Source organism: Somniosus microcephalus, chromosome 13 (genome assembly GCF_052327205.1).
Source record: "Somniosus microcephalus isolate GS21.2 chromosome 13, FLI_Smic_1.0, whole genome shotgun sequence".
Classification (NCBI taxonomy): domain Eukaryota; kingdom Metazoa; phylum Chordata; class Chondrichthyes; order Squaliformes; family Somniosidae; genus Somniosus; species Somniosus microcephalus.
This window is the reverse complement of record NC_140999.1, coordinates 176,125,630-176,152,244: the sequence shown is the minus strand read 5'-3', so window position 1 is coordinate 176,152,244 and position 26,615 is coordinate 176,125,630. Positions and strand designations below refer to the sequence as shown.

The 26,615-nt window shown below is 48.3% G+C and overlaps 1 protein-coding gene across 1 annotated transcript; it reads right to left on the bottom strand.

Moving 5' to 3' along the window:
- Nucleotides 1-5,259: 5,259 nt before the first annotated feature.
- On the bottom strand, nucleotides 5,260-22,673 carry LOC147108799 (histamine H3 receptor-like). The gene is made up of 3 exons (XM_086006055.1): nucleotides 22,275-22,673; nucleotides 21,537-21,703; nucleotides 5,260-6,187 (listed from the first exon to the last, which is right to left on the bottom strand). The coding sequence occupies exons 1-3, from the start codon at nucleotides 22,591-22,593 to the stop codon at nucleotides 5,285-5,287; spliced, it is 1,389 nt and encodes a 462-aa protein (XP_085862181.1). The 5' UTR covers nucleotides 22,594-22,673; the 3' UTR covers nucleotides 5,260-5,284.
- Nucleotides 22,674-26,615: the final 3,942 nt, after the last annotated feature.

Here is a 26,615-nt window from a genome sequence, read left to right as displayed (position 1 = left end):
ATTTGCTTGGCCAGGGCAGATGCATCAGTCTTGAACCTCTAGCTGGAACGTCAAAGTGGTGCCATGCTACTCCTGACAGGACATACGGCGAACCCCCCAAAGAAAATTGTCTTCTTCAGGTCTTCTGCTCCCAATAGAGCAAACAGGCCTCTTTGAAAAGGTCATTGATTCGCTCCAGCATTGATGACCTTTCCCGACTAAAGGCTGGGGCCTGAGCTGGCATGGGTTTCACCGAGGCCTACAGAAAGCATAAAAGGTGGAAGCTTGGGAACTCTCCCAGGCACACCCACTTGATACGGGGAATGTGGGAGCGAGATCCACCCACAGCCCTTCCTACCAGAATTTAAAGGACCAGTCTAAATTGGACGGAAACCCGGTTTCTCCCTAAATTCCAGGTACCCTCTCCTAAGTAAAAAAATCAGGCTTCCCACCCTCTGCAACCCAGGAATTTTGGGGCCACTGTCTCTTATGGACAGCTGACCTGGAGATTGGATGCGTTGCTCTGTAAACTGAAATGGTTTGAGGTGTTCATTTTCGAGCAATATGCAGCACCTCATCAGAAGCCAATCAATGAATGTGAGCCATGGCTCTGGTTGTACCCTATCATTTTACCTCTTACTATTACGTTGAAGAGGTTACTATTGGAGCAAAGACGAATGGCAGCCCAGTATTTCTGTTTATCTGTTGAAAAAGTATGTTGACACTGTAACAGATGAAAATAGTGTCAAGCTGACCCGTGCATTGTCAATAACGGTTTAGCAGTTCTATTATGTGCACATTTGGTTCTAAGCAACTTTTTTCTTTCTAATTTCAAAAGCATCATTTAAATTCTCATTCTGGTGAGTAACAGTTGTGATGAAATATTTCCATTCATCACTGCCTGTGACTGAGATCGGTTTCAGTGTCATTTCCCTTCCCCCAGACCTCATTGTATTGTGTACTGGAATGTGCTGTATTGTATACTGGAATGTGCTGGAATGTGCTGTGTGTAGGGCTCTGCCCATACCTGGCCCCGTTTGTAAGCTAGCTTCAGTCTAGCCCCAATCTCCAGAAGGACGACATCTCTCTCGCTTACGTGTTTCGTTCTAAGTTAATAAAAGCCTTGTTTTGTTCTGCTACCTTCGAGTCTCGGAATTATTGAGGCACATCAATTTTATTAACTTATTTTTTCAACACTATGGATCAACTCCTGAAACCCGAACGTTTGGATTTGGATCAACATGCTCTGGACGCATCAGCACGCTTCGGACACTGGTTTGAGTGTATGGAATTCTTCCTGGACAATTCCGCAGCCGTCAAAGATGCTACGGACGCTGCAAGGATGAGACTCGGAATTCTGCGGAATTGGGTAAGCCACCGGGTTTACCCCCTCATCCAAGACGCCGAGACGTACCTGGCCGCCTGTGACATCTTAAAGGCGCATTACCAGCAGCCTACGAATGAGGTGTATGCTAGGCACCTGCTCACCACCCGCGCACAGCGACCTGGGGAATCGGTGGAGGAGTTCCTAAGCACCCTGAAAATGCTTGGCAAAGACTGCAAGTGCCGAGATGTAAAAGCCGCGGTGTACACTGACGAGCTTGTTCACGATGCCTTCATCACAGGCCTCAGCTCCACTTACATCCGGCAAAGACTGCTGGAAAAAACGGGGTTGGACCTGAAACAGGCTGCGGACACCGCGCGATCCCTGGATGTGGCCCAGAGAAACTCGGACGCCTACTCTTCAGCCCGCGCCGTCCACGCCGCCACGTGTGCACCGAGGGCGCCGCCATCTTGGAAGGCATCTTCCCCGCCCGACAGCCCGACACCGGCTGGGCCCCGCTCTCCCCCCAGAAGCCCTACGACAGCCGCGACGCGTCAGGGACCCAACTGCTACTTCTGCGGGCAGCCAAAGCACACCAGAAACCTGTGCCCGGTGAAAGGCACCACCTGCTTTAAGTGCGGTAAGAAGGGGCACTTCGGGAAGGTGTGCAGAGGGAACCCCGCCGGAAAACCCGCCACCGCCGCGTGTGCGCCGTGGGAGCGGCCATCTTGGACGCCATCTTGCCCGACCTCGTGGGGTCCGCCATCTTGTGAGCAGACAGCGTGGACGCCATCTTGTATCGATCAGGGCCCTACAGTGGCATCGGTCACAGTGGACCAGACCAGGCCGCACCCGCTATCCAGATCAATGGTGGACATCGAGGTAAACGGGTGCCGGGTTAAATGCTTAATTGACAGTGGAAGCACGGAGAGCTTTATCCGCCCAGAACTGGCACAACAACTCTCCCTAAAGGTGGTCCCTACTCAGGGTACCATCTCTATGGCTGACAAAACCCAGACATCGACCATTCTGGGTTACTGCACGGTACAATTGTGCGTTAACGGAACTGTATATGATAATTTTAAAGTATTAATCATGAAGAACCTATGTGCGAGCGTGATCTTGGGCCTGGATTTCCAGTGCAACCACCAAAGCATCACGCTCAAGTACGGTGGGTCCCAGCCGCCCCTCACAGTGTGCGGTCTGGCTACCCTGAAGGTAAAGCCGCCTTCGCTATTCGCGAACCTTACCCCTAACTGCCGGCCAATAGCGACCAAAAGCAGGAGGTACAGCTGGGAGGACAGGCGGTTTATTGCGACCGAAGTAGACAGGCTCCTGAAAGAGCGCATTATTGAATGCAGCAACAGCCCGTGGCGTGCCCAAGTGGTAGTGGTAAGGGGTAGCGAGAAGAAACGGATGGTGATCGACTATAGTCAAACGATCAACAGGTACACCCTACTAGACGCCTACCCGCTACCCCGCATATCAGAAATGGTGAACCAAATCGCCCAATACCGGGTGTTCTCCACCATCGACCTCAAGTCAGCGTACCACCAGCTCCCTATCAGACCAGAGGACCGCCCGTACACCGCCTTCGAGGCGAACGGATGCCTCTACCAATTCCTCAGAGTCCCCTTTGGGGTGACGAATGGGGTCTCGGTCTTCCAGAGGGAGATGGACCGCATGGTCGATGACCACCACTTGCAGGCAACCTTCCCCTACCTCGACAACGTCACCATCTGCGGTCACAACCAGCAGGATCACGACTCGAACCTCGAGAGGTTCCTGAAAACCGCACAAAAACTCAACCTCACCTACAACGAGGACAAGTGTGTTTACAACACCACGCGCCTCTGCATACTAGGCAGCGTGGTGGAGAATGGGGAAATCGGACCAGACCCCGACCGATTGCGCCCCCTACGGGAGCTGCCCCTGCCCAACACTCCCAAAGCCCTGAAAAGATGCCTGGGGTTATTTTCTTATTATTCCCAATGGGTCCCCAACTACTCCGACAAAGCCCGCCCCCTCTTGAAAGCATCCTCTTTCCCGCTCTCTGCTGAGGCCCACGCCGCCTTCAAAAGCATTAAGCAGGATATTGAGCGGGCCACGCTACAGGCAGTGGACGAGAACACTCCATTTCAAGTGGAAAGTGATGCGTCTGACTTCGCCTTGGCGGCCACCCTCAACCAGGCGGGGCGGCCCGTAGCTTTCTTCTCAAGGACCCTCCAAGGGCCCGAGATCAGACACTCCTCCGTGGAAAAGGAGGCCCAAGCCATCGTGGAGGCAGTGCGCCACTGGCGCCACTACCTAGCCGGCAAACGCTTCACCCTACTTACCGACCAGCGGTCGGTAGCGTTTATGTTCAATAATAAACAGAGGGGGAAGATTAAAAATGATAAGATTCTTAGGTGGCGGATCGAGCTCTCCACCTTCGAGTACGACATCATTTACCGGCCAGGGGCCCTTAACGAATCCCCTGACGCCCTCTCATGAGGGATGTGTGCCAGCGCCACCGGGGATCGGCTACAGACCCTCCACAACGACCTCTGCCACCCAGGGGTCACGCGGCTGTTCCACTTCATAAAGTCCCGTAACTTACCCTACTCGATTGAGGAAGTTCGGTCCCTGACCAGGAACTGCCGCACTTGCGCTGAGTGCAAGCCTCGGTTCTACCGCCCAGATAGAGCCCACTTAATCAAAGCTACACGGCCCTTTGAGCGGCTCAGCTTAGATTTCAAGGGCCCCCTCCCGTCCGTCGACCGCAATGTTTACTTCCTGAACATTGTGGACGAATACTCCCGGTTCCCATTCGCCTTCCCCTGCCCAGACATGACCAGCGCCACGGTCATTAAATGCCTCAACAGCCTGTTCTGCCTGTTCGGTATGCCGAGCTACATCCATACGGATAGGGGGGCGTCCTTCATGAGTGAAGAGCTACGCCAGTACATGCTGTCCAGGGGGATCGCCACGAGCCGTACCACCAGCTACAACCCCCGGGGTAACGGCCAAGTGGAGCGAGAGAACGGGACAGTATGGAAAGCAGTCACTCTAGCTCTAAGGACCAAGGGCCTCCCTATCTCCCGCTGGCAGGAAGTCCTCTCGGATGTGCTCCATTCGATACGGTCGCTATTGTGTACGGCCACTAATACCACGCCTCATGAACGAATGTTTGTCTTTCCCCGGAAATCCACCTCAGGCGTATCCATGCCATCATGGCTCTCCACCCCAGGTCCGGTACTCGTGTGAAGGCATGTGAGGGGCCACAAGACGGACCCTCTCGTGGAGCCAGTACACCTACTCCACGCCAACCCCCAATACGCATATGTCCGGCACGCCGACGGAAGGGAGGACACCGTGTCCATAAAAGACGTCGCCCCAGCCGGCATCGACAACAACCACGGCAATAGCGGCAACGACGATCACAGCAACTCTTACCCACCCACTACTCTTTCATCACCCCCGGAAGAACACCGACCAACGGCACCCCCACCAACTACCCCTTCAACAACCCTGGCGGCACCCCCGGCAGAGACCCAGGAGGCTACCGGGGACACCCAGCCGACACCCGCAGCACCGCAACAGCCACGTCGGTCGCAGAGGACTATCAAACCCCCGAACAGACTAAATCTATAGAAGGGGTGAATGTGATGAAATATTTCCATTCATCACTGCCTGTGACTGAGATCGGTTTCAGTGTCATTTCCCTTCCCCCAGACCTCATTGTATTGTGTACTGGAATGTGCTGTATTGTATACTGGAATGTGCTGGAATGTGCTGTGTGTAGGGCTCCGCCCATACCTGGCCCCGTTTGTAAGCTAGCTTCAGTCTAGCCCCAATCTCCAGAAGGACGACATCTCTCTCGCTTACGTGTTTCGTTCTAAGTTAATAAAAGCCTTGTTTTGTTCTGCTACCTTCGAGTCTCGGAATTATTGAGGCACATCAACAGTGACCCCCCCCCCCCAACCATCCAAATATCTGTTGCTAGAGTCGACGCAATAGGGAATGTGGCTGTACCTTTACTTTTGTGGGACAAAGGAGTTTCATAAAAGCTTTTTTAAAACTTTTGTGACACAAGGGATACAGAACTGGATTGATAGCAGAGTTAATCCATAGAAACCAGAATGAAGCTTCATACCAATAATGGGCTATGCAGTGCCCCTGACATGCTGCTCTGATAATCATGAGCAGGGTGTATGGCGCCCAACAGAGCCCAAAAATGCAAACAATGATAGCAAGAGATTTTGCAACTTTTTTGTCCCTGGACAATCTAAAACGCCGCACAACATTCTGAGAAATAAGCTTTATTTCTCTCTCCGAAAACGGCTGTGATTGTGCAATGCTTTCTTTTGTTAAACACTTTACTTCACTGACATCAAAAGGTGGAGTCATTTTCCTCAGATCGTTCCTGTGTTCCACCTCACTGGGTGTTTCTGACCTTTTCCCCTTGATGTTTATTTCAGCGGACATGTTTGTTGAGTTAAGACGTTTTGGATTGATCAGCTTGGTGTGCTGATCAGGGTTACAAACTTTCAAGAAGAATACTGAATCTGAATCGAAGTTCTCAAGTGATGGTTTGCTATGCATAGTATCCTGGGAGATATCTAACCGCGTTCTTGCTCGTTTCTGAATACTGAGGTATATGCTTAGGTTGAAAAAGGTCACGCTGATGAAAGGTACAAAGAACTCCACCATTGATGCGGTTATCAGAAAGTACCAGTTGTAGTAGAACTCAGCATAACACTCTCCTTCGGGCACAATACTCCTGCCGACTATGTACTCCCAGGCTATTATTGCTGGGCCGTATAAGAGGAATGCAGTGAGCCAGACCAGCATCATTTTGACAGCTGCATTTCTTCTCTTGCCTTGCTGGGCTCGGTAAGAAACCTAAATAGAATTCAGACAATGCGTAAGTTTTATTTAACTTCAAAGGTATTTTGAAATGTTAGTGCGGTTACTGGTGAAATATGATAATCATTATTTAACAATACATTTCTGAGACTGTGTCTAAACTGGACTTCATCTGTTGTGCTGAAATTATTATAATACAATGTACTGCAGCTCAGTGTAACTTAACCCAGCTGCATTGCTCATGTGTACAAGTACAATCTCCAGAGCTGCAAGGACTTGTCAGTTAACTGTAAGGTGACTACAGTTGGTCAGCCTTCTGCACACAAAAAAAGTCCTGGCCATAACATCCCTACGAGTATGACCCCGACTGCAGTGTGCAACATCTAGCATAATCTGCTTGGGATTGTGCGAATGTCCTTTCTGACCGAGAGCAAAGTCGGGCTCTGGTGCGACAGCCTCCATAATCAAATACCTACTAACTCTCCATCAAGGCTCACATGTGACTAATGGGCACTTGGGCAAGGTGCCAGGGGTGGCGTTCCCCATGGACCTACAGGATGGTTGCTGCCTTCTGCCAAATTGGGTCAAAAATCACGAATAAATCCAATCGGGAATTCAGGAGACACCTCTTTACTCAGAGAGTGGTTAGAATGTGGAGTGTTCAGGCGAATAGTATAGATGCATTTAAGGGGAAGCTAGATAAACACACGAGGGAGAGAGGACTAGAAGGGTATGTTGATGGGGTTAGATGAAGAGGGGTAGGAAGAGGTCGTGTGAAAGATAAACACCAGCATAGACCTGCTGGGCCGAACGGCCTGTTTCTGTGCAGTAAATACTATGTAATACTATGTACCCAGCACCAAGTTAAAGCTAACTGCTTTCAACTAGTTTGGAATGAGTCTAAACAAGGCACAATATAAGTACAGCCTCAGGGGCATTTGAATATTTCAGGTGGGCACTGGTGCCAATTACAGGGTTCTTGGTGTGCCCGTCTCAGATGGGGGTGGGGGAGGGAGGGAGGAGTTCGCTGCAGCACCTCTGCCCACGATCCTGGAGAATCAGGCAGCAAAATCATTTTAAAGGTGCTGGTGTCCGATGATGCTGGTTTCTGTAATGCAATCGGCTACATTGCTGAAACCCGCCTGTTAACATTTAAATTCACACACCCACCACCTCCTTCCCGAGGTCCTTAGCTACACTGGACATCAGAGGTGTCCCTTGCGCCCAGCCTTTCTAAGATGTATTTCCATTTGCCTGTGATTAGAATATGGCCACCAATATTTGTTGGAAAGTGCCAGAAGTGTCATCGAGTGGTCGGGAGTGCACAGAAAAGCTCCGCCCGCCCAATTTTCCTTCCCCCACTTGCACATCTTAAATGAGACATTCCTATGATATTGGTGACATTTATGCATATAAGACGTTTTAGTGCATGAGGTGACCCTGATCATCATATTTACAAGTGTGCTGCGTTTGGTCCAGTCTAATCCGTGGTCACCTTTATCTCTCTTGGCTCGGCCGTTCCACTAGCAATGGTTGTTCAGAGCAGTGCGATAATGTTGCACAGGCTGATTAATGCTTGATCGTAATACTTCAAAGAGAAGTAGCAAAGGGCAAAAAATTCTACTGTTGCTTAATGCAGCAATGAAAGAGAGAGAGATGGGTGTCACACCCGCCAGGAAACCGATAGATAAGCTAAAGCTGTCACTTTTTTTCCTTTTCTGCGCTACTCCCTGATTTCCGCCCAAAGGAAGGGGGAGTGAAGTTGGTAACAGCAGGGGTAAAATGTCTGATTTCCTTTGCCAGCAGCACCAGTAAAGACTGTGAGAACGGGGTCAGATAATTGGGCAAGTAGGCCTTAGGCCTGTTTCTTGCTGATCCCTTCAATGGAAAGGACAATCGGGAGGGGTGTAAAATGGGGGTGGGGGGGGGGTGCGGCTAACCCACTGCCGCCTGTTTCCTGCACAGTGGGAACGGTTAAAATTGGCCCCTTTGTTTCATGCCTTGACTTTGGGTTTGTCTTTGGATTTTCTTGCACACTTCTTTTCCCCCAGTACTGTATTAGCAAAGACTGACTAATATTTAAATTAATTTTCAGTCTTTAAAAAAGCTCAAAGAATATTTGCCCCATACACGAGCTTTAATCCTGAGCTTTCGGGGCAAAATAGCATGAGCTTAAACTTTGTAGCATTTGGTAAGTGGTAATTGTGATGAAATATTCCATTCACCACTGCCTGTGACTGAGATCGGTTTCAGTGTCATTTCCCTTCCCCCAGACCTCATTGTATTGTGTACTGGAATGTGCTGTATTGTATACTGGAATGTGCTGGAATGTGCTGTGTGTAGGGCTCCGCCCATACCTGGCCCCATTTGTAAGCTAGCTTCAGTCTGGCCTCAGTCTCCAGAAGGAAGACATCTCTCTCTCTTACGTGTTACTTTCTAAGTTAATAAAAGCCTTGTTTTTGTTCTGCTAACTTCGAGTCTCGGAATTATTGAGGCACATCAATTTTATTAACTTATTTTTCAACACTATGGATCAACTCCTGAAACCCGAACGTTTGGATTTGGATCAACATGCTCCGGACGCATCAGCACGCTTCGGACACTGGTTTGAGTGTATGGAATTCTTCCTGGACAATTCCGCAGCCGTCAAAGACGCTACGGACGCTGCGAGGATGAGACTCGGAATTCTGCGGAATTGGGTAAGCCACCGGGTTTACCCCCTCATCCAAGACGCCGAGACGTACCTGGCCGCCTGCGACATCTTAAAGGCGCATTACCAGCAGCCTACGAATGAGGTGTATGCTAGGCACCTGCTCGCTACCCGCGCACAGCGACCTGGGGAATCGGTGGAGGAGTTCCTAAGCACCCTGAAAATGCTTGGCAAAGACTGCAAGTGCCGAGATGTAAAAGCCGCAGTGTACACTGACGAGCTTGTTTGCAACGCCTTCATCACAGGCCTCAGCTCCACTTACATCCGGCAAAGACTGCTGGAAAAAACGGGGTTGGACCTGAAACAGGCTGCGGACACCGCGCGATCCCTGGATGTGGCCCAGAGAAACTCGGACGCCTACTCTTCAGCCCGCGCCGTCCACGCCACCACGTGTGCACCGAGGGCGCCGACATCTTGGAAGGCATCTTCCCCGCCCGACAGCCCGACACCGGCTGGGCCCTGCTCTCCCCCCAGAAGCCCTACGACAGCCGCGACGCGTCAGGGACCCAACTGCTACTTCTGCGGGCAGCCAAAGCACACCAGAAACCTGTGCCCGGCGAAAGGCACCACCTGCTTTAAGTGCGGTAAGAAGGGGCACTTCGGGAAGGTGTGCAGAGGGAACCCCGCCGGAAAACCAACCGCCGGAAAACCCGCCACCGCCGCGTGTGCGCCGTGGGAGCGGCCATCTTGGACGCCATCTTGCCCGACCTCGTGGGGTCCGCCATCTTGTGAGCAGACAGCGTGGACGCCATCTTGTATCGATCAGGGCCCTACAGTGGCATCGGTCACAGTGGACCAGACCAGGCCGCACCCGCTATCCAGATCAATGGTGGACATCGAGGTAAACGGGTGCCGGGTTAAATGCTTAATTGACAGTGGAAGCACGGAGAGCTTTATCCACCCAGAACTGGCACAACAGCTCTCCTTAAAGGTGGTCCCTACTCAGGGTACCATCTCTATGGCTGATAAAACCCAGACATCGACCATTCTGGGTTACTGCACGGTACAATTGTGCGTTAACGGAACTGTATATGATAATTTTAAAGTATTAATCATGAAGAACCTATGTGCGAGCGTGATCTTGGGCCTGGATTTCCAGTGCAACCACCAAAGCATCACACTCAAGTACGGTGGGTCCCAGCCGCCCCTCACAGTGTGCGGTCTGGCTACCCTGAAGGTAAAGCCGCCTTCGCTATTCGCGAACCTTACCCCTAACTGCCGGCCAATAGCGACCAAAAGCAGGAGGTACAGCTGGGAGGACAGGCGGTTTATCGCGACCGAGGTAGACAGGCTCCTGAAAGAGCGCATTATTGAACGCAGCAACAGCCCGTGGCGCGCCCAAGTGGTAGTGGTAAGGGGTAGCGAGAAGAAACGGATGGTGATCGACTATAGTCAAACGATCAACAGGTACACCCTACTAGACGCCTACCCGCTACCCCGCATATCAGAAATGGTGAACCAAATCGCCCAATACCGGGTGTTCTCCACCATCGACCTCAAGTCAGCGTACCACCAGCTCCCTATCAGACCAGAGGACCGCCCGTACACCGCCTTCGAGGCGAACGGACGCCTCTACCAATTCCTCAGAGTCCCCTTTGGGGTGACGAATGGGGTCTCGGTCTTCCAGAGGGAGATGGACCACATGGTCGATGACCACCACTCGCAGGCAACCTTCCCCTACCTCGACAACGTCACCATCTGCGGTCACAACCAGCAGGATCACGACTCGAACCTCGAGAGGTTCCTGAAAACCGCACAAAAACTCAACCTCACCTACAACAAGGACAAGTGCGTTTACAACACCACGCGCCTCTGCATACTAGGCAGCGTGGTGGAGAATGGGGAAATCGGGCCAGACCCCGACCGATTGCGCCCCCTATGGGAGCTGCCCCTGCCCAACACTCCCAAAGCCCTGAAAAGGTGCCTGGGGTTATTTTCTTATTATTCCCAATGGGTCCCCAACTACTCCGACAAAGCCCGCCCCCTCTTGAAAGCATCCTCTTTCCCGCTCTCTGCTGAGGCCCACGCCGCCTTCAAAAGCATTAAGCAGGATATTGAGCGGGCCACGCTACAGGCAGTGGACGAGAACACTCCATTTCAAGTGGAAAGTGATGCGTCTGACTTCGCCTTGGCGGCCACCCTCAACCAGGCGGGGCGGCCCGTAGCTTTCTTCTCGAGGACCCTCCAAGGGCCCGAGATCAGACACTCCTCCGTGGAAAAGGAGGCCCAAGCCATCGTGGAGGCAGTGCGCCACTGGCGCCACTACCTAGCCAGCAAACGCTTCACCCTACTTACCGACCAGCGGTCGGTAGCGTTTATGTTCAATAATAAACAGAGGGGGAAGATTAAAAATGATAAGATTCTTAGGTGGCGGATCGAGCTCTCCACCTTCGAGTACGACATCATTTACCGGCCAGGGGCCCTTAACGAATCCCCTGACGCCCTCTCACGAGGGATGTGTGCCAGCGCCACCGGGGATCGGCTACAGACCCTCCACAACGACCTCTGCCACCCAGGGGTCACACGGCTGTTCCACTTCATAAAGTCCCGTAACTTACCCTACTCGATTGAGGAAGTTCGGTCCCTGACCAGGAACTGCCGCACTTGCGCTGAGTGCAAGCCTCGGTTCTACCGCCCAGATAGAGCCCACTTAATCAAAGCTACACGGCCCTTTGAGCGGCTCAGCTTAGATTTCAAGGGCCCCCTCCCGTCCGTCGACCGCAATGCTTACTTCCTGAACATTGTGGACGAATACTCCCGGTTCCCATTCGCCTTCCCCTGCCCAGACATGACCAGCGCCACGGTCATTAAATGCCTCAACAGCCTGTTCTGCCTGTTCGGTATGCCGAGCTACATCCATACGGATAGGGGGGCGTCCTTCATGAGTGAAGAGCTACGCCAGTACATGCTGTCCAAGGGGATCGCCACGAGCCGTACCACCAGCTACAACCCCCGAGGTAACGGCCAAGTGGAGCGAGAGAACGGGACAGTATGGAAAGCAGTCACTCTAGCTCTAAGGACCAAGGGCCTCCCTATCTCCCGCTGGCAGGAAGTCCTCTCGGATGTGCTCCATTCGATACGGTCGCTATTGTGTACGGCCACTAATACCACGCCTCATGAACGAATGTTTGTCTTTCCCCGGAAATCCACCTCAGGCGTATCCATGCCGTCATGGCTCTCCACCCCAGGTCCGGTACTCGTGCGAAGGCATGTGAGGGGCCACAAGACGGACCCTCTCGTGGAGCCAGTACACCTACTCCACGCCAACCCCCAATACGCATATGTCCGGCACACCGACGGAAGGGAGGACACCGTGTCCATAAAAGACGTTGCCCCAGCTGGCATCGACAACAACCACGGCAATAGCGGCAACGACGATCACAGCAACTCTTACCCACCCACTACTCTTTCATCACCCCCGGAAGAACACCGACCAACGGCACCCCCACCAACTACCCCTCCAACAACCCTGGCGGCACCCCCGGCAGAGACCCAGGAGGCTACCGGGGACACCCAGCCGACACCCGCGGCACCGCAACAGCCACGTCGGTCACAGAGGACTATCAAACCCCCGAACAGACTAAATCTATAGAAGGGGTGAATGTGATGAAATATTCCATTCACCACTGCCTGTGACTGAGATCGGTTTCAGTGTCATTTCCCTTCCCCCAGACCTCATTGTATTGTGTACTGGAATGTGCTGTATTGTATACTGGAATGTGCTGGAATGTGCTGTGTGTAGGGCTCCGCCCATACCTGGCCCCATTTGTAAGCTAGCTTCAGTCTGGCCTCAGTCTCCAGAAGGAAGACATCTCTCTCTCTTACGTGTTACTTTCTAAGTTAATAAAAGCCTTGTTTTTGTTCTGCTAACTTCGAGTCTCGGAATTATTGAGGCACATCAGTAATAAGGCTAATAAAATTATATTTAACAAATGAACTGAGTGGAAAACCAAAATAAACAACAATTCTATTTGTGGCTATTAAAATAAACAAAATGTGACAATGGTTTCTAAAAGCAGAAAACACCCGCACAAAAGTTTTGCTCATGTGTTGTGCGTCAGGATCATAAAAGCTGTAAATCCACTTATTCAATGCTAAAATGTTCAATTATAAACTATATGAGAACCACCATGATTATGGAGTAGAGATATTCTGCTCTGCTAAAATATTCTGTCTGAGTGAATTGAGAAATGCATGGAATCTCAGGGCCGCTCTTTGCTGAGTTTGACAAACCCTTCATGTGGAAGGTCGTTAGAATATATTTCTCTATGACCTCGCTAGAAATATGCCTCCTGAATTTGCCAGCTAAATCCAAGTCAAGGGCGCACCTAAAGTCACAACAAGAAGTTATTTTGGTTCTCTGTGCTGTTGGGTGCTCCAATTAACTGAATGTTGAAGGCTTACTTGACAGAAAGCGTGACATTACTATGGAAATATAAAGCAACAGAATTCATCCTGGATGGAGCTGTCTTGGATGGACTTTTGAATACATCGAGCTGGACCAGAAATATAACAAACAACTACTGGTGGCTATGACTGATGTTAATAAGTGAAGCAAGAAAGCATAGGTGCAGTCACCAATAGGATAATAATTAGGATACTGTTTCCACTGTCAGTGACAATAGACAATTGTCTTTAAGGGTCTTTTGGTATCGCATTCCGATGATGTAATATATTGGTGTATCAATGCACTGCATGATGAAGGGTTGATGTGTGCCGACAGTTCCCAAGACAAGAATTTTTTGAGGTTGACCAGGCCTTCAGAGTAAACATGACCTCATAGAAAGGTTGAGGTTATTAGAGGACAAGGTTAGTCCTGTGCATTTCCTAAGGATTAGTTTGACCGAAGTTTAAGAACAGGTCATCTAGTTGTCCTTTCATTTTGCAACTGTATGTCATGGGGGACTTATAGGAGAGAAGATTTATATGTAGTAAAAAATATTAGTTCTATGTCCAAATTACCTCAGGGTTGTTAACAACATTTGATTGGGACTCGCTAGTGACAAAATATTGAAAGATGTGCACTGGAAAGATGAACACTCTCTTTGGCACCCTGGAAAAGGTCAAGAGGCAAAGTACATTTCCCTTATAGTTAATACTTAATTGTACAATTCCAATACTCTACGTTTCAGAGACATGAAATGCAGGCAGACAAAATATGCAATGCCTTTGACCAAAGATTGTTGGATTTTGAAAATGAGGCAGGAACAAAAGAATGGAAAATTCAGACCATTGGTTTTGCAGTTTGTCAAATAAATAGTTGATCTTGTTTCATCAAATGCTTAGATCTAGAAAAGTCTTTACCAAAGTTTTCCTGCATTCCAGAAAGAAAAGTAAAAAGAATAAAGTCAGAATCTTACTGCCAGATGTTGTCAAGATTCTGGGGTGGGGGAGGACTAGATTGTGCAATGGCTTAGGCAGCTACTTTCATCTTTGGGGTCCTGAACTTCAAACCAGAGAATACTGTGGTATTTTAATCTTTAATCTTTTAAAGTCCCATACAAAATACTTTTAAGCAGTCTCAGCAACTTCCTAGTGTTCATATGCCCATTGCAATTCTGGACAAACAAGCACTAAGTTGGCATTCTCACTCAGAGGGTAGCAGGGTGACTGATGTGAGAAATGTACATATTGGACATACTATTCCGAGGCTGGTGATCTGATACATCAATAGGATGAGGAGAAGGAAGCCTCCCTATGCACCAGACTGTGCTACACGTGATCTGGGCATAGATAATTCTAATACTGAGTGTCAGATGAGGAAAACTGCTGCATTCTTTTAATCTGATATAAATTGATGAGCACAAAATTCACCAGAAACAGACAAGTACCTGTCAGTCTCTATAAATTTTAAAAAACAAATAAATGGGGAGGAAATGTAAATTGCTTAAGTAAACGGCCATGGTTTTATTATGGTTGTACTTTTAGAATGAATTTTGGTGAGAAGTCAATTATGTTTTTCATTGGCTTATCTATTAATGACCCAAAAAAACTATAAAAGTTTATCTAAATTAAAAAAATAACAAACATTGAAGGCTTTATTGTGAAGCTTGTAAATAATACAAACCTGCGCAGCAATTTTATTGCATGAAGTTCCTGGTACAGTCTTGATGTACTGAGAAATAGAATACCATATTATTTGTTTTCCAATTTAATTGGTCAGTCATATGATCCTCCTTGCTCTAGTTTGCAGTGATTTTGTGTCGCACTGTAGCAAGCTGAGCAGTATAGCTCTGTCATTTTGATTCTAGCGATGTGAGACTGAGTTGCGCTGGCATTCTAAGCTGAAGAAATCAGCAGACAAGACAATAAGTGGCTAATCATTTCCACTGTGCACTACCAGCAAAGGGTGGTTATCTTGCCTGCATTAATGAATGGAAAATTGTAGGCAGCACATCTGAAGTTTCCTAATGTGTACAGTCAGCGGGCAAGGCTCCCTACTGGTAGCACACACTGGTAAAATTGGCCCTTATAGGTTACTCGTGTGCATTTCCTACTGTTTGGCTGAAGCCTGGGAACAAGTCCTCTCATTATGGGAACAGTGTGTGGTGTAGAAGGACCTATAGGCGAGGAAAAATAATTATAGAAGAATAAAAATGAAAACTCCTAGGTCCAAAACATCTTCAAGGACTTTGACAACATTAGATTACAACGCAATAGTGACAAAGTAAAGACCTATTGCTGTATAATCAAAACCATAATGAAATCAAATTTTTACAGCACTCAGCCTTTAACATTCAACTTTAACAGATCTATCTTTCTGTGGATATAGTGAAAGAGTAGATGTATCAAAACTGAGGAGAAAAAATAATTACACCATTTTCTTCCTTTATTACTGATCGTTACAGTTTTCCTCACGACCCGAAATGGGTGTAATTAGAGCGAGGAAAAGATGAATGCCAAAGGCTTGATACTGATGGTGAAAAGCTTCTTAAAGATAATTTTAAGAAAGATGTGAACTCTGAGGTATATTAAAGAAAATTGTATTCTTTATTTATTCCCATTTAGAATATGAGTAAGTTCTACTTTTTAGACTTTGTTGAAATATTTCTCGTGTTCACTGCCAAAAACTGTTCCTGTAAGTGAGCCCTCAGCCCCTGTGAACAGGAGTGTGAATTTATACACGTAATATCTGGTAATGTAGTGTTGCCCAGGGGTAAAACTAAAACCTTTGTTACTGTAATAACTTTTCAGAATTGACACAATCACCCCCACATTCTCATCTTTGCCATAAGCTCTGCTTCCTTTCCACAGACTCCTTTCCCCTCCTAGGTCACTCACTCAGACTGAACTACACTGTGTGAAACCTTGGGATCCTGTTTGACCCAGGGCTGAACTTCAACCCCGCATCTACTTACTCTGTAAGTATATACAGTAGGTATGTTTTTACATTATTCTAATATAGAACAAAGACAGACAGTAATGTAGACAGAATTGGTTTAAACTGTGTTCTCAGAAGTCCTGCCTTTTCCCCTCACTGATGCTGATAACATTGGAAAAGGATGATTTTCAGGACCAAAGACATTGGCCCAGAAATTCGGGTCCCCACGGGTGAGTACGCGCAGGGTACTCACGCGTAGGCCGAACGAAAGTGCCGGTTTTGTGCATGAGAGCAGTCTGAGATTGGATGGCACCAAGCATAGACTCCATTGCAGCACTAAGACATTGCGTTGCTTCCATTTGTGCTGCAATGGAAGCTGCCAGATCGCCCTTCACACGGCTCTCGGGCACCCTTGACTTTGCACCTATCATCTCCGTGTGCATGGTCATCACCCTTCTTCTAAACGCCTCCCCATCGAGGTCCTCATCTGAGTCCTGTGCAGCAGAACACGCGCGCGAACTCGCCCTCCGGGGAGATGGCTCCCGAGCTACCCTTTCCCCCTGGCCTTGCTGCAGCCCACTCATCCCTGGGGCCTCACCCTGTGCAGATCCTGCTACTATACTAGCCTCAAAGAATGCATAAGGCCAGTATCTGAACTGATGTCTGCAGGTGAGAGATGCAGTGATGCAGTGTGTTCCTCCTCCTCCTCTTCTCCCACCTCACTCTCTGTGGTGCCCTCAAGCCCAGGCTGCTCAGGGGCTTGCTGATTATCTGAGAACATAAAGGCACAAGAGTCAGGTTAAGGTGCGGGGAGGGGGACAGGAAGGGAGAAATGCATGCATACAGCATGATTAGCTGGAAAGTGCAAAACACTTGTGGGGTGAGGGGGAAGTGGGATGTGAGAAGGAGTAGGGAATGAACATACCGTTGTTGTCCCCAAGGGGGTCAATGTTGCCGGTGGCCATGGTGCCCACCACCTGGTGCCCAATAATCTCCAGCACCCTAGTCTCCAGCTCAGACAGTGGTTGGGTGCTGGCTTGTCCCCCGCCTGTGTGCTCTTGCTCCCTCCTGTTGTGAGCGACTTTGGCCTGCAAGAGAAAGGAAAGTATGTGAGTGAGTGAGTGTGGAGCAATATGTTTGGGTGATGTGCTTGCCATAGTTGAATAGTTGTCATTGTGTGCAAGATGTGAGATGTGGGTGTGAGTGTTGGTAGGTAGAGATTGTTGGTGGGTAAGTGCTGGGGGTGTGGTGAAGACTGTGGTTCAGATGGTGGTATGTAGCATTGGTTGAAGCATTCACTCACCCTGACCACGCGAGTGAGGTCGTTAAATTTCTTCCTGCACTGTGTGTGGGTCCTGGGGACCACAGTGCTGCCCGAGACGTGCTGTGCTACCTCCCTCCATATGGTACGGAAGACTTGCGGCGAGGGCCTCCTGCCACTTGCCGGGTATAGATACATAGAAACATAGAAGATAGGAGCAGAAGTAGGCCATTCGGCCCCTCGAGCCTGTTCCGCCATTTAATAAGATCCTTTCTCCCCATATCCCTTGATCCCTTTAGCCTGAAGAAATATATCTAACTCCTTCTTGAATATATTTAATGAATTGGCCTCAACTGCGTTTTGTAGTCGAGAATTCCACAGGTTCACCACTCACCGGGTGAAGAAATTCCTCCTCCCCATAGTCTTAAGTCTTAAATGGCTTACCCCTTATCCTTAGCCTGTGACCCCTGGTTCTGGACTCCCCTGCCATCGGGAACATCCTACCTGCATCTAGTCTGTCTAGCCCTGTTAGAATTTTATAAGTTTCAATGAGATCCCCTCTCATTCTTCTAAACTCTAGCGAATATAAGCCTAATCGACCCAATCTCTCCTCATACGTCATTCCTGCCATCCCAGGTATGAGTCTGGTGAATCTTCGCTGCACTCCCTCCATGGCAAGAACATCCTTCCTCAGAAAAGGTGACCAAAACTGCACACAATACTCAAGGTGTGGTCTCACCAAGGCCCTGTACAACTGCAGCAAGACATCCTTGCTCCTGTACTCGAATCCTCTCGCTATGAAGGCCAACATACCATTTGCCTTCTTAACCGCCTGCTGCACCTGCATGCTTACCTTCAGCGACTGGTGCACAAGGACACCCAGGTCTCTTTGCACTTCCCCTTTTCCCAATCTATTGCCATTCAGATAATAATCTGCCTTCCTGTTTTTGCCACCAAAGTGGATAACCTCGCATTTATCCACATTATACTGCATTTGCCATGCATCTGCCCAATCAGCCAACCTGTCCAAATCATACTGGAGTTTTTCTGCATCTTCCTCACAGCACACACGCCTACCCAGATTTGTGTCGTTTGCAAACTTGAAGATATTACATCTAGTTCCCTTGTCTAGCACCGCCCTCCATCTCGCCACAGCGGACACCAATGCGTCCAATGCTTGATCGCTGAATCTGCAGGCTCTCTCCCTGGGGCATGGATCTGCCATGAGTACAGCTGCTTCAGTCATCTGACTCCTTCTCCTTGATCTGCTGCTGCTTGCTGAGGCAGCAACACAGCCAGCAATGTTGAGAATGAGCTTCTGCAGCATCAATGAACCTCCCCTTCAAGAACTGGAAAAAGCCTGTGGCAATCATGACTTGCGATTAGACTGCACGCAATATTGGTCCACCCTTTGAGTGTAACGCCAATGAGCTTGGGCTTTAAGACTTGAGTTAATGCTCCAATCATTTCTTTGAGCATTGAGCATGCATTTTGTGTGCAGTCTAAAGCATTAGCTAATTCACCAACTTTTCTAATGCTACTGCCCATTCCTGGGTTCTAATGAATTTCTAGCCCTTGGTCTTCGAGGTAGGTTGTGCTGTTGCAGACTTGCTCTTAAAAAATTTCAAAAAGTATTGGGGTTCCTCTTCAAGAGTTCAGACCACGATCCCGGCCTGGACCCTCAGTTGGGGTCTACATGCCACTTTCAGTGGTCTGGTACACCTGTTCACACTGGGAAAAACAGCCGGTGTTCCTGCCCCTACCAACAGATGTTGGGAAAGCAGGAAATCCTGACAATGACGGACTCTGCCGCTGACTACACTGATGCTGCTGGCTTGTAAGGGGCATTGCCACGGATATAGGACCAATACATACTGACGGATGAAGTTAAAAATAGTTGTTTCTGATTTAAAGTCAGTATTTGGGGTGCATATTTAATTCAAAATAAGTATCTGATGCTCCTGCAGGTGGCGCTGTGATAGATTGTTTCAATGTTAAAGGTTTCACATGTGCGACACACAATTGCTGCTATTTTATAGTGAGATGATACAAACCTGTGATTACAGGATCTACCTGCCAGTTTCCCACAAATTGCTAAAAATGCTTGCTGAATTTTCTTTCAGCTGCTATTTTTTAGTAACTGAAAATTCGAATATCAAACATAACAATTTAAACCATGTAAAATTCAATGAATTACATATTTCACAATAAAATGATTACATTTATCTATTGAATGAACAGTGTCAGCCATGGCTCAGTGGGTAGCACCCTTGCCTCTGAGTCAGAAGGTTGCGAGTTCCAAGTCCCACTCCAGAGACTGGAGCATAACTAGGCTAACACTCCAGTGCAGTGCTGAGGGAATGCTGCACTGTCAGAGGTGCCATCTTTCAAATGAGACATTAAACTGCTCTCTCAGGTGAACGTAAAAGATTCCATGGCACTATTTCGAAGAAGAGCAGGGGAGTTCTCCCCGGTGTCCTGGCCAACATTTATCCCTCAATCAACATCACTAACAAAACAGATTGTCTGGTCATTATCACATTGCTGTTTGTGGGAGCTTGCTGTGTGCAAATTGGCTGCCGCATTTCCTACATTACAACAGTGACTACACTTCAAAAAGTACTTCATTGGCTGTAAAGCGCTTTGGGACATCTGGTGGTCGTGAAAGGCGTTATATAAATGCAAGTCTTTCTTTCTGAATTGATTTTGTGTCTTTTAATGTCTTCATTAAAGTTCTGCATTAAAGGCCTCTCCCAAAAGCCTGAGCTTGAACTTGACATTTTTGTCCAGAACTGTAACACTGTGAACTGAATATGGATGATCCAGTCTGAGCATGTGGATTATATCTATTCTACTGCGACGAATCAGTATTGTTCAGTCAGGTGTCCTGATGGGATAGTTTTTGCTTTCTGCCTAATAACTTTTCTTCAAATCATTTTGAAAAGCAAAAGGAGAAATTTCAAATGCTTTACTGAGTTAATTTTGAAAGCTAGCACTGAGTGTGAGTGAGAGAGAGAGAGAGAGGAGGGGAAATTACAGTGTTGTGATTACACACCTGTTGTAGCTTTTGTTTTGTGTTCACTAAACTTTAAAAGTGTACTAAACTAAGGGGGGAGAGAGAGGATTGAGACACAGAGAGGCAGGTCAAAGAGAAAGTGCCGCAGCATTTATCTATTTTAAAGGTGCTATATAAATGTGAGTTGTTGTTGATGTTTCATTTAATATTACTTCAATTTTCAAAACAAAACAGTTGAATTCTGAAGCCAGCTTAATATATCCACCCGACAATTGGAAAAAGTCAATGCTTCTCATACACACTGTGAGACAGAGAGAGAGAGAGAGAGAGAGATACAAATAGAGACAAAGGCAGAGAGGTAGATTTTTTTCCTCTTTATGTTTGATTAAAAAAAAAGTTGAATTTTGAAAGCACACTCAGCTTCTTTGAATAAAGCAGATAGAACAGAAGGAAGGAAGGATGGGGAGGGGAGGGGGATGTTGAGGACGAGGCCTTCTCCGTCTCTTGGCACCCATCCTGGGGGGGGCGGGGGGGGTGGTGAATGGGAGAGGAAGCGAATGGATGGAGAGTTAAGAATGAGGTGAGTGACAGTGGGCCAAAGGGGACGGAAGAATGCAAGAGTTGAGTGAGTCATTCAAAGAGAAAGAGGTAAAGATGCTGATTTTAGTGAGGAGGTTGTAAGGGATGGAGGAAGCATGAGTGAGGGAGGATTGACAAGGGAGTTGCGCTGCAATCCAACTCCAAATGCTTCCTTTTCCCACTACACCACACCATGCCATCCATCAGCTCCGGGAAAGGAAAATAAAGTAAAACAGAGAGAGAGAAGCAGATGAACAGAGAGAGAGAGAGGCGAGTAGACTAAATGGGAGAGAAGAGAGACAGAACGAGAATCAGCAACTCCATGACATCAGGCAAGATTAAAATATTACATGCCATTTAATATATAAATCAATACAAATTGTCTGGTACGGGGCTACATAATACCAGCGAGGTTTAAGGCAGGTTGCCTAACTGTGATGTTGAAACTGCACAGGTCAAAGGATTGAAATTGTTGTTTGTATTTTGGTTTGGACTCACCGGTCTAGTTACGGAGAGGAATCTGTCATAACTTATCAGGACTATGTTAAAGACTGAAGATGTACAGAGGAGGTAATCTATCACCAGCCAGAGTTTGCAGAGATTCTTGCCCAGCAACCACCTGCCGGCCAGCACATACGGAACATACAAGGGAATGCAAAACGCCCCTGGAAATGGAAAATAAATTATGATTAATAGATATGCAAACTTAATGTGAGTAATATTGCAAGATAGCGCTAGAATATGATTGATCGAACTTATCAATTAAGTTAAAGATCGAAGAATTCCGACTAGACTGGGAAAAGACGGATGCAAAGATATCAGACTTCATTCAGTATTGAAACTCACACTTTAAGGTTTAAATGCCGCTTATTTATTAAGTTTTAGTTTTACAGAACAAAACATCAGCAACACGTTTCCCGTTGAATGTGACAAGTTCAGATGTGTCAAATGCAACATTGAAGATAATTCATTTGACAATGTGTCTAATTAACTTTCATGACTATGCTAATGTTTGGCAGATGTACATTAACACAAACTTAGCGTCAACATAAATACAGGTAAAAGCGTTTGAGACCAAACTTTATACCAAGTGTGGAAGGCAATCTGAGATGTAAGTCATCCAAGGAAAGCATTGGGAAATAAAGGTGAGAGAAAAGGCAGCAGGAAATGACAACATCGCTAGAAAGTTTGTAGTGTAAAAGTGTGAATTTTATGGCTGATGCACAGTTGACTTACCCACTAAGAAGTCGGAAGTGGCCAGGTTTAAGAGGAAAAAATTGTTCTGGCTCCGCAGACTCTTGTCCACCACAAAGGCCAGCACAACCAAAGCGTTGCCCAGCACAGTGACGATCACCAGAAGGACCATCAGAGCAGCCAGGAGAACGGTGGAGGTGTCCGAGAACTGGCCGTGAGAAAAGGGGCCAGCCTCCGGCAAAGCAGCGCCTCGGAAGAGGTTTCGGGTCGAGCCGCGGGAGCTGTCCCCTTCAGCACCGAAGGAGGCGTTGAGCAGCGGCGCTCTCCAGGGGAAGCCCTCCGGGGCAGCAGGCGTGGACATGGCGCTGTCGGTGCTCCCACCAGCCGCAGCGACTCCTTGCTGTGAGGGTCCCTGAGGAGGAGCAGGGAAGTGACTGAAGTTATGCTGGTCTGGCTTAGGACTGCCAGGGGAGGCGTACTTCACGCCAACCTCCCAAAGTCGGCATCATCGGGCAAATGACAGGCTTTGCAAACCTATTTAAATATAGTGAGCAAAGACATAAAATACATTTTAAGCCAACTAATTAAAATGTAGCACATCTGGAAACACTTGGGGGTGAAATCTAAGGATCGGATTTTCTGTGCGGGTTTCACACAATGCATTTATTTCATAACTTGTCTATTTCTTTCAGTTATAACAGGCACAAGTGAAAGGATAGATCCGGATTTAGGTCCAACTCAGTCTTTGAATCTCCTGGGTTTTTTTTTTCGAAAATGCAGCATCTTTTTAAGGAATATGGCCTAGAAATTCAGTTGGCTGCGCCAGCCGTTAGTGCCTTAGGAGGAGTAGATCTCGAGCGCTAGGCGCTTAGCGCCCAGGCGCAGCGCGATCTGCGCCTCGCCCCAACTTCAGTAGACATTTAGCGTCGGCGCAAAGTCATTGCGCGCGCTCATCTGCACGTGCAGATCATGACATCATTTCGTCGTGCAACGCCCTTTGTGCGCCCGGAACCGGAACTTCACTCGCGCCGCCCCATTGTGCGCCTGGCGGCCCGAACGACTGTGAAGTGGAACGGTACACAGCCGAGGCGGGCCGCGGGGAGCGCAAATTAAAGGGGCTTCTTTGTGTGAGAGACAACGTTAGATGATGATGGAGATGATGATGATGATGATGGAGGAGGAGGAGGAGGAGGAGGGGGAGGGGGAGGAGGAGGAGGAGGAGGAATTAGTATAGGTGTGCCGGTACCACATACCGGAGTGATGGAGGCCCTCCACAAATACACCAGTCTCGGCCTGTCAAACAAACAAACCCACCCTCCCCCTTTAAGAGCTCACTGGAGCCAGAGTGTCTGCCGTCAATCAGCAGCTCACCGCACCTGCCCTGCACCCAACTTCCGGTGTTAGCGCCCGGGCCGCCGGCTTAGCGCCTAATGATAGTCGTGCATCGCCTGTTTTAGCGCAGCAGCAACCTCTTAGGGCGATGCGACTGAATATCGGCGAAGGGAGCTCGACTTTGCGCCGGGTGCAAACTTTAGCGGCCGCCCGACTTTACCGCCCCAAAAGTGGCTATACTGAATTTCTAGGCCTATGTTTTGAGAAAGCGGATGCTCCACCCGCACTCTAGGAGCGCACCCGCCAACACACAGTGCTCTATCACCACAGCGAGAATGCCATTCACAGCCAGGTAATATAACAGAGGTAAAAACAGAAAATGCTGGAGATACTCAGCAGGTCAGGTAGCATCTGTGAAGAGAGAAAGAGAGTTAACGTTTCAGGTCGATGACCTTTCTCAACTCTGTTTCTCTCTTCACAGATGCTGCCTGACCCGCTGAGTATCTCCAGCATTTTCTGTTTTTATTTCAGATTTCCAGCATCTGCAGTATTTTCTTTTTGTAATATAACAGGGGGTTCACCAACTGCAAACTACTTTCTGTATCTACTGGACAGAGCGGTGTAACAGCCTTAAAAGCCTCAATGATTAGATCATAAAATAAGTGCTTAAACTGTAGATACTATTTTCTATGTACCATCGTTTAGTCAGAACAGTAAGGATGTTTGGCACCACAACATTGAAATAAAAATCAATAGGCCAGAAATTGCTGGAGTTGGGCATCTCCTAGCAAGCGCCATAGATTGGATTTTTTCCCCCTCACCCTTTAGGTCATGTTATTTTTGAGCCGCACATTGCTGGAAATGCGAATTGATAACGGCACAGCGAGCTCAACGTCGCATCTGGGGCCTCATGAACGTTGGGTCCAATGGTCTATCTCCTTAACCAATGAAATTTAAGGATAGTGAAAGAAACTAGAACGACGGAGAAAGAGAGGGAAAGAAAGAGATTGGATTAAGAGAGAGAGAAAGAGACAGAAAGGAAAAGTAAGAAAGAAATGATAAAATTTAAAATGGTAAATACCACTAGGAATAATTTACCACCTACACGAGTGAGACTCCACAGTTTCAATTTTTTTAATTTGTTCCTGGGATGTGAGCATTGCTGGCAAGACTAGCATTTATTGCCCATCCCTAATTGCCCTTGAGAAGGTGGTGGTGAGCCGCATTCTTGAACCGCTGCAGTCCGTGTGGTGAAGGTACTCCCACAGTGCTGTTAGGGAGGGAGTTCCAGGATTTTGACCCAGTGATGATAAAGGAACGGCGATATACTTCCATATCAGGATGGTGTGTGACTTGGAGGGGGACTTGGAGGTGGTGGTGTTCCCATATGCCTGCTGCCCTTGTCCTTCTAGGTGGAAGAGGTCGTGTGTTTGGGAGGTGCTGCCAAAGAAGCCTTGGTGAGTTGCTACAGTGCATCTTGTAGATGGTGCACACTGCAGCCACGGTGTGCCAGTGGTGGAGGGAATGAATGTTTAAGGTGGTGGATAGAGTGCCAATCAAGCGGGCTGCTTTGTCCTGGATGGTGTCGAGCTTCTTGAGTGCTGTTGGAGCTGCATTCATCCAGGCAAGTGGAGCGTATTCCATCACACTCCTGACTTGTGCCTTGTAGATGGTGGAAAGGCTTTGGGGAGTCAGGAGGTGAGACACTCGCCGCAGAATACCCAGCCTCTGACCTGCTCTTGCTGACACAGTATTTATGTGGCTGGTCCAGTTAAGTTTCTGATCAATGGTGACCCCCAGGATGTTGATGGTGGGGGATTCAGCGAGGGTAATGCCTTTGAATGTCAAGGGGCGGTGGTTAGGCTCTCGCTTGTTGGAGATAGTCATTACCTGGCACTTGTATGGCATGAATGTGACTTGCCACTTATCAGCCCAAGTCTGAATGTCGTCCAGGTCTTGCTGCAGTGCTTTGATCTGATCCATTTGTTGTGGGATCGCTTAGCTCTGTCTATAGCATGCTACTTTCGCTGTTTAGCATGCATGTAGTCCTCTGTTGCAGCTTCCCCAGGTTGGCACCTCAATTTTCAGTGCACCTGGTGCTGCTCTTCTACACTCCTTATTGAACCAGGGTTGGTCCCCTGGCTTGATGGTAATGGTAGAGTGAGGGATATGCCAGGCCATGAGGTTACAGATTGTGGTGGAATACAATTCTGCTGCTGCTGATGGCCCACAGTGCCTCATGGATGCCCAGTTTTAAGCTGCTAGTTCTGTTCTGAATCTATCCCATTTAGCAGGTGGTAGTGCCACACAACACGATGGAGGGTATCCTCAGTGTGAAAACCGGACTTCTTCTCCATCAAGGACTGTATGGTGGTCACTGCTACCAGTGCTGTCAAGGACAGATGCATCAGGCAGATTGGTGAGGACGAGGTCAAGTAGGTTTTCTCCTCATGATGGTTCTCTCACCACCTGCCGCAGACCCAGTCTGGCAGCTATGTCCTGAAGCCATGAGACTTCATGGGGTCCGGAGTCAATGTTGAGGACTCCCAGGGCCACTCCCTCCTGACTGTATACCACTGTGCTGCCACCTCTGGTGGGTCTGTCCTGCTGGTGGGACAGGGCATACCCAGGGATGGTGATGGAGGAGTCTGGGACATTGGCTGAAAGGTATGATTCTGTGAGTATGACTATGTCAGGCTGCTGCTTGATTAGTCTGTGGGACAGCTCTCCCAATTTTGGAACAAGAGCCCAGATGTTAGTAAGGAGGACTTTACAGGGTCAACTGGGCTGGGTGTGCCATTGTCATGTCTGAAGCTGGTGCCGAGGTCAATGCTGGGTGGTCCTTCCGGTTTTATTCTTATTTTTTTTTTTCGTAGCGGTTTGTTACAAGTGCGTGGCTTGCTAGGCCGTTTCAGAGGGCAGTTAAGAGTCAACCATTGTTGTGGGCCTGGAGCCACATATAGGCCAGACCAGGTAAGCACAGCAGCTTTCCTTCCCAGATGGGTTTTTACGACAATCCAATAGTTTCCTGGTCACCATTGCAGATACTAA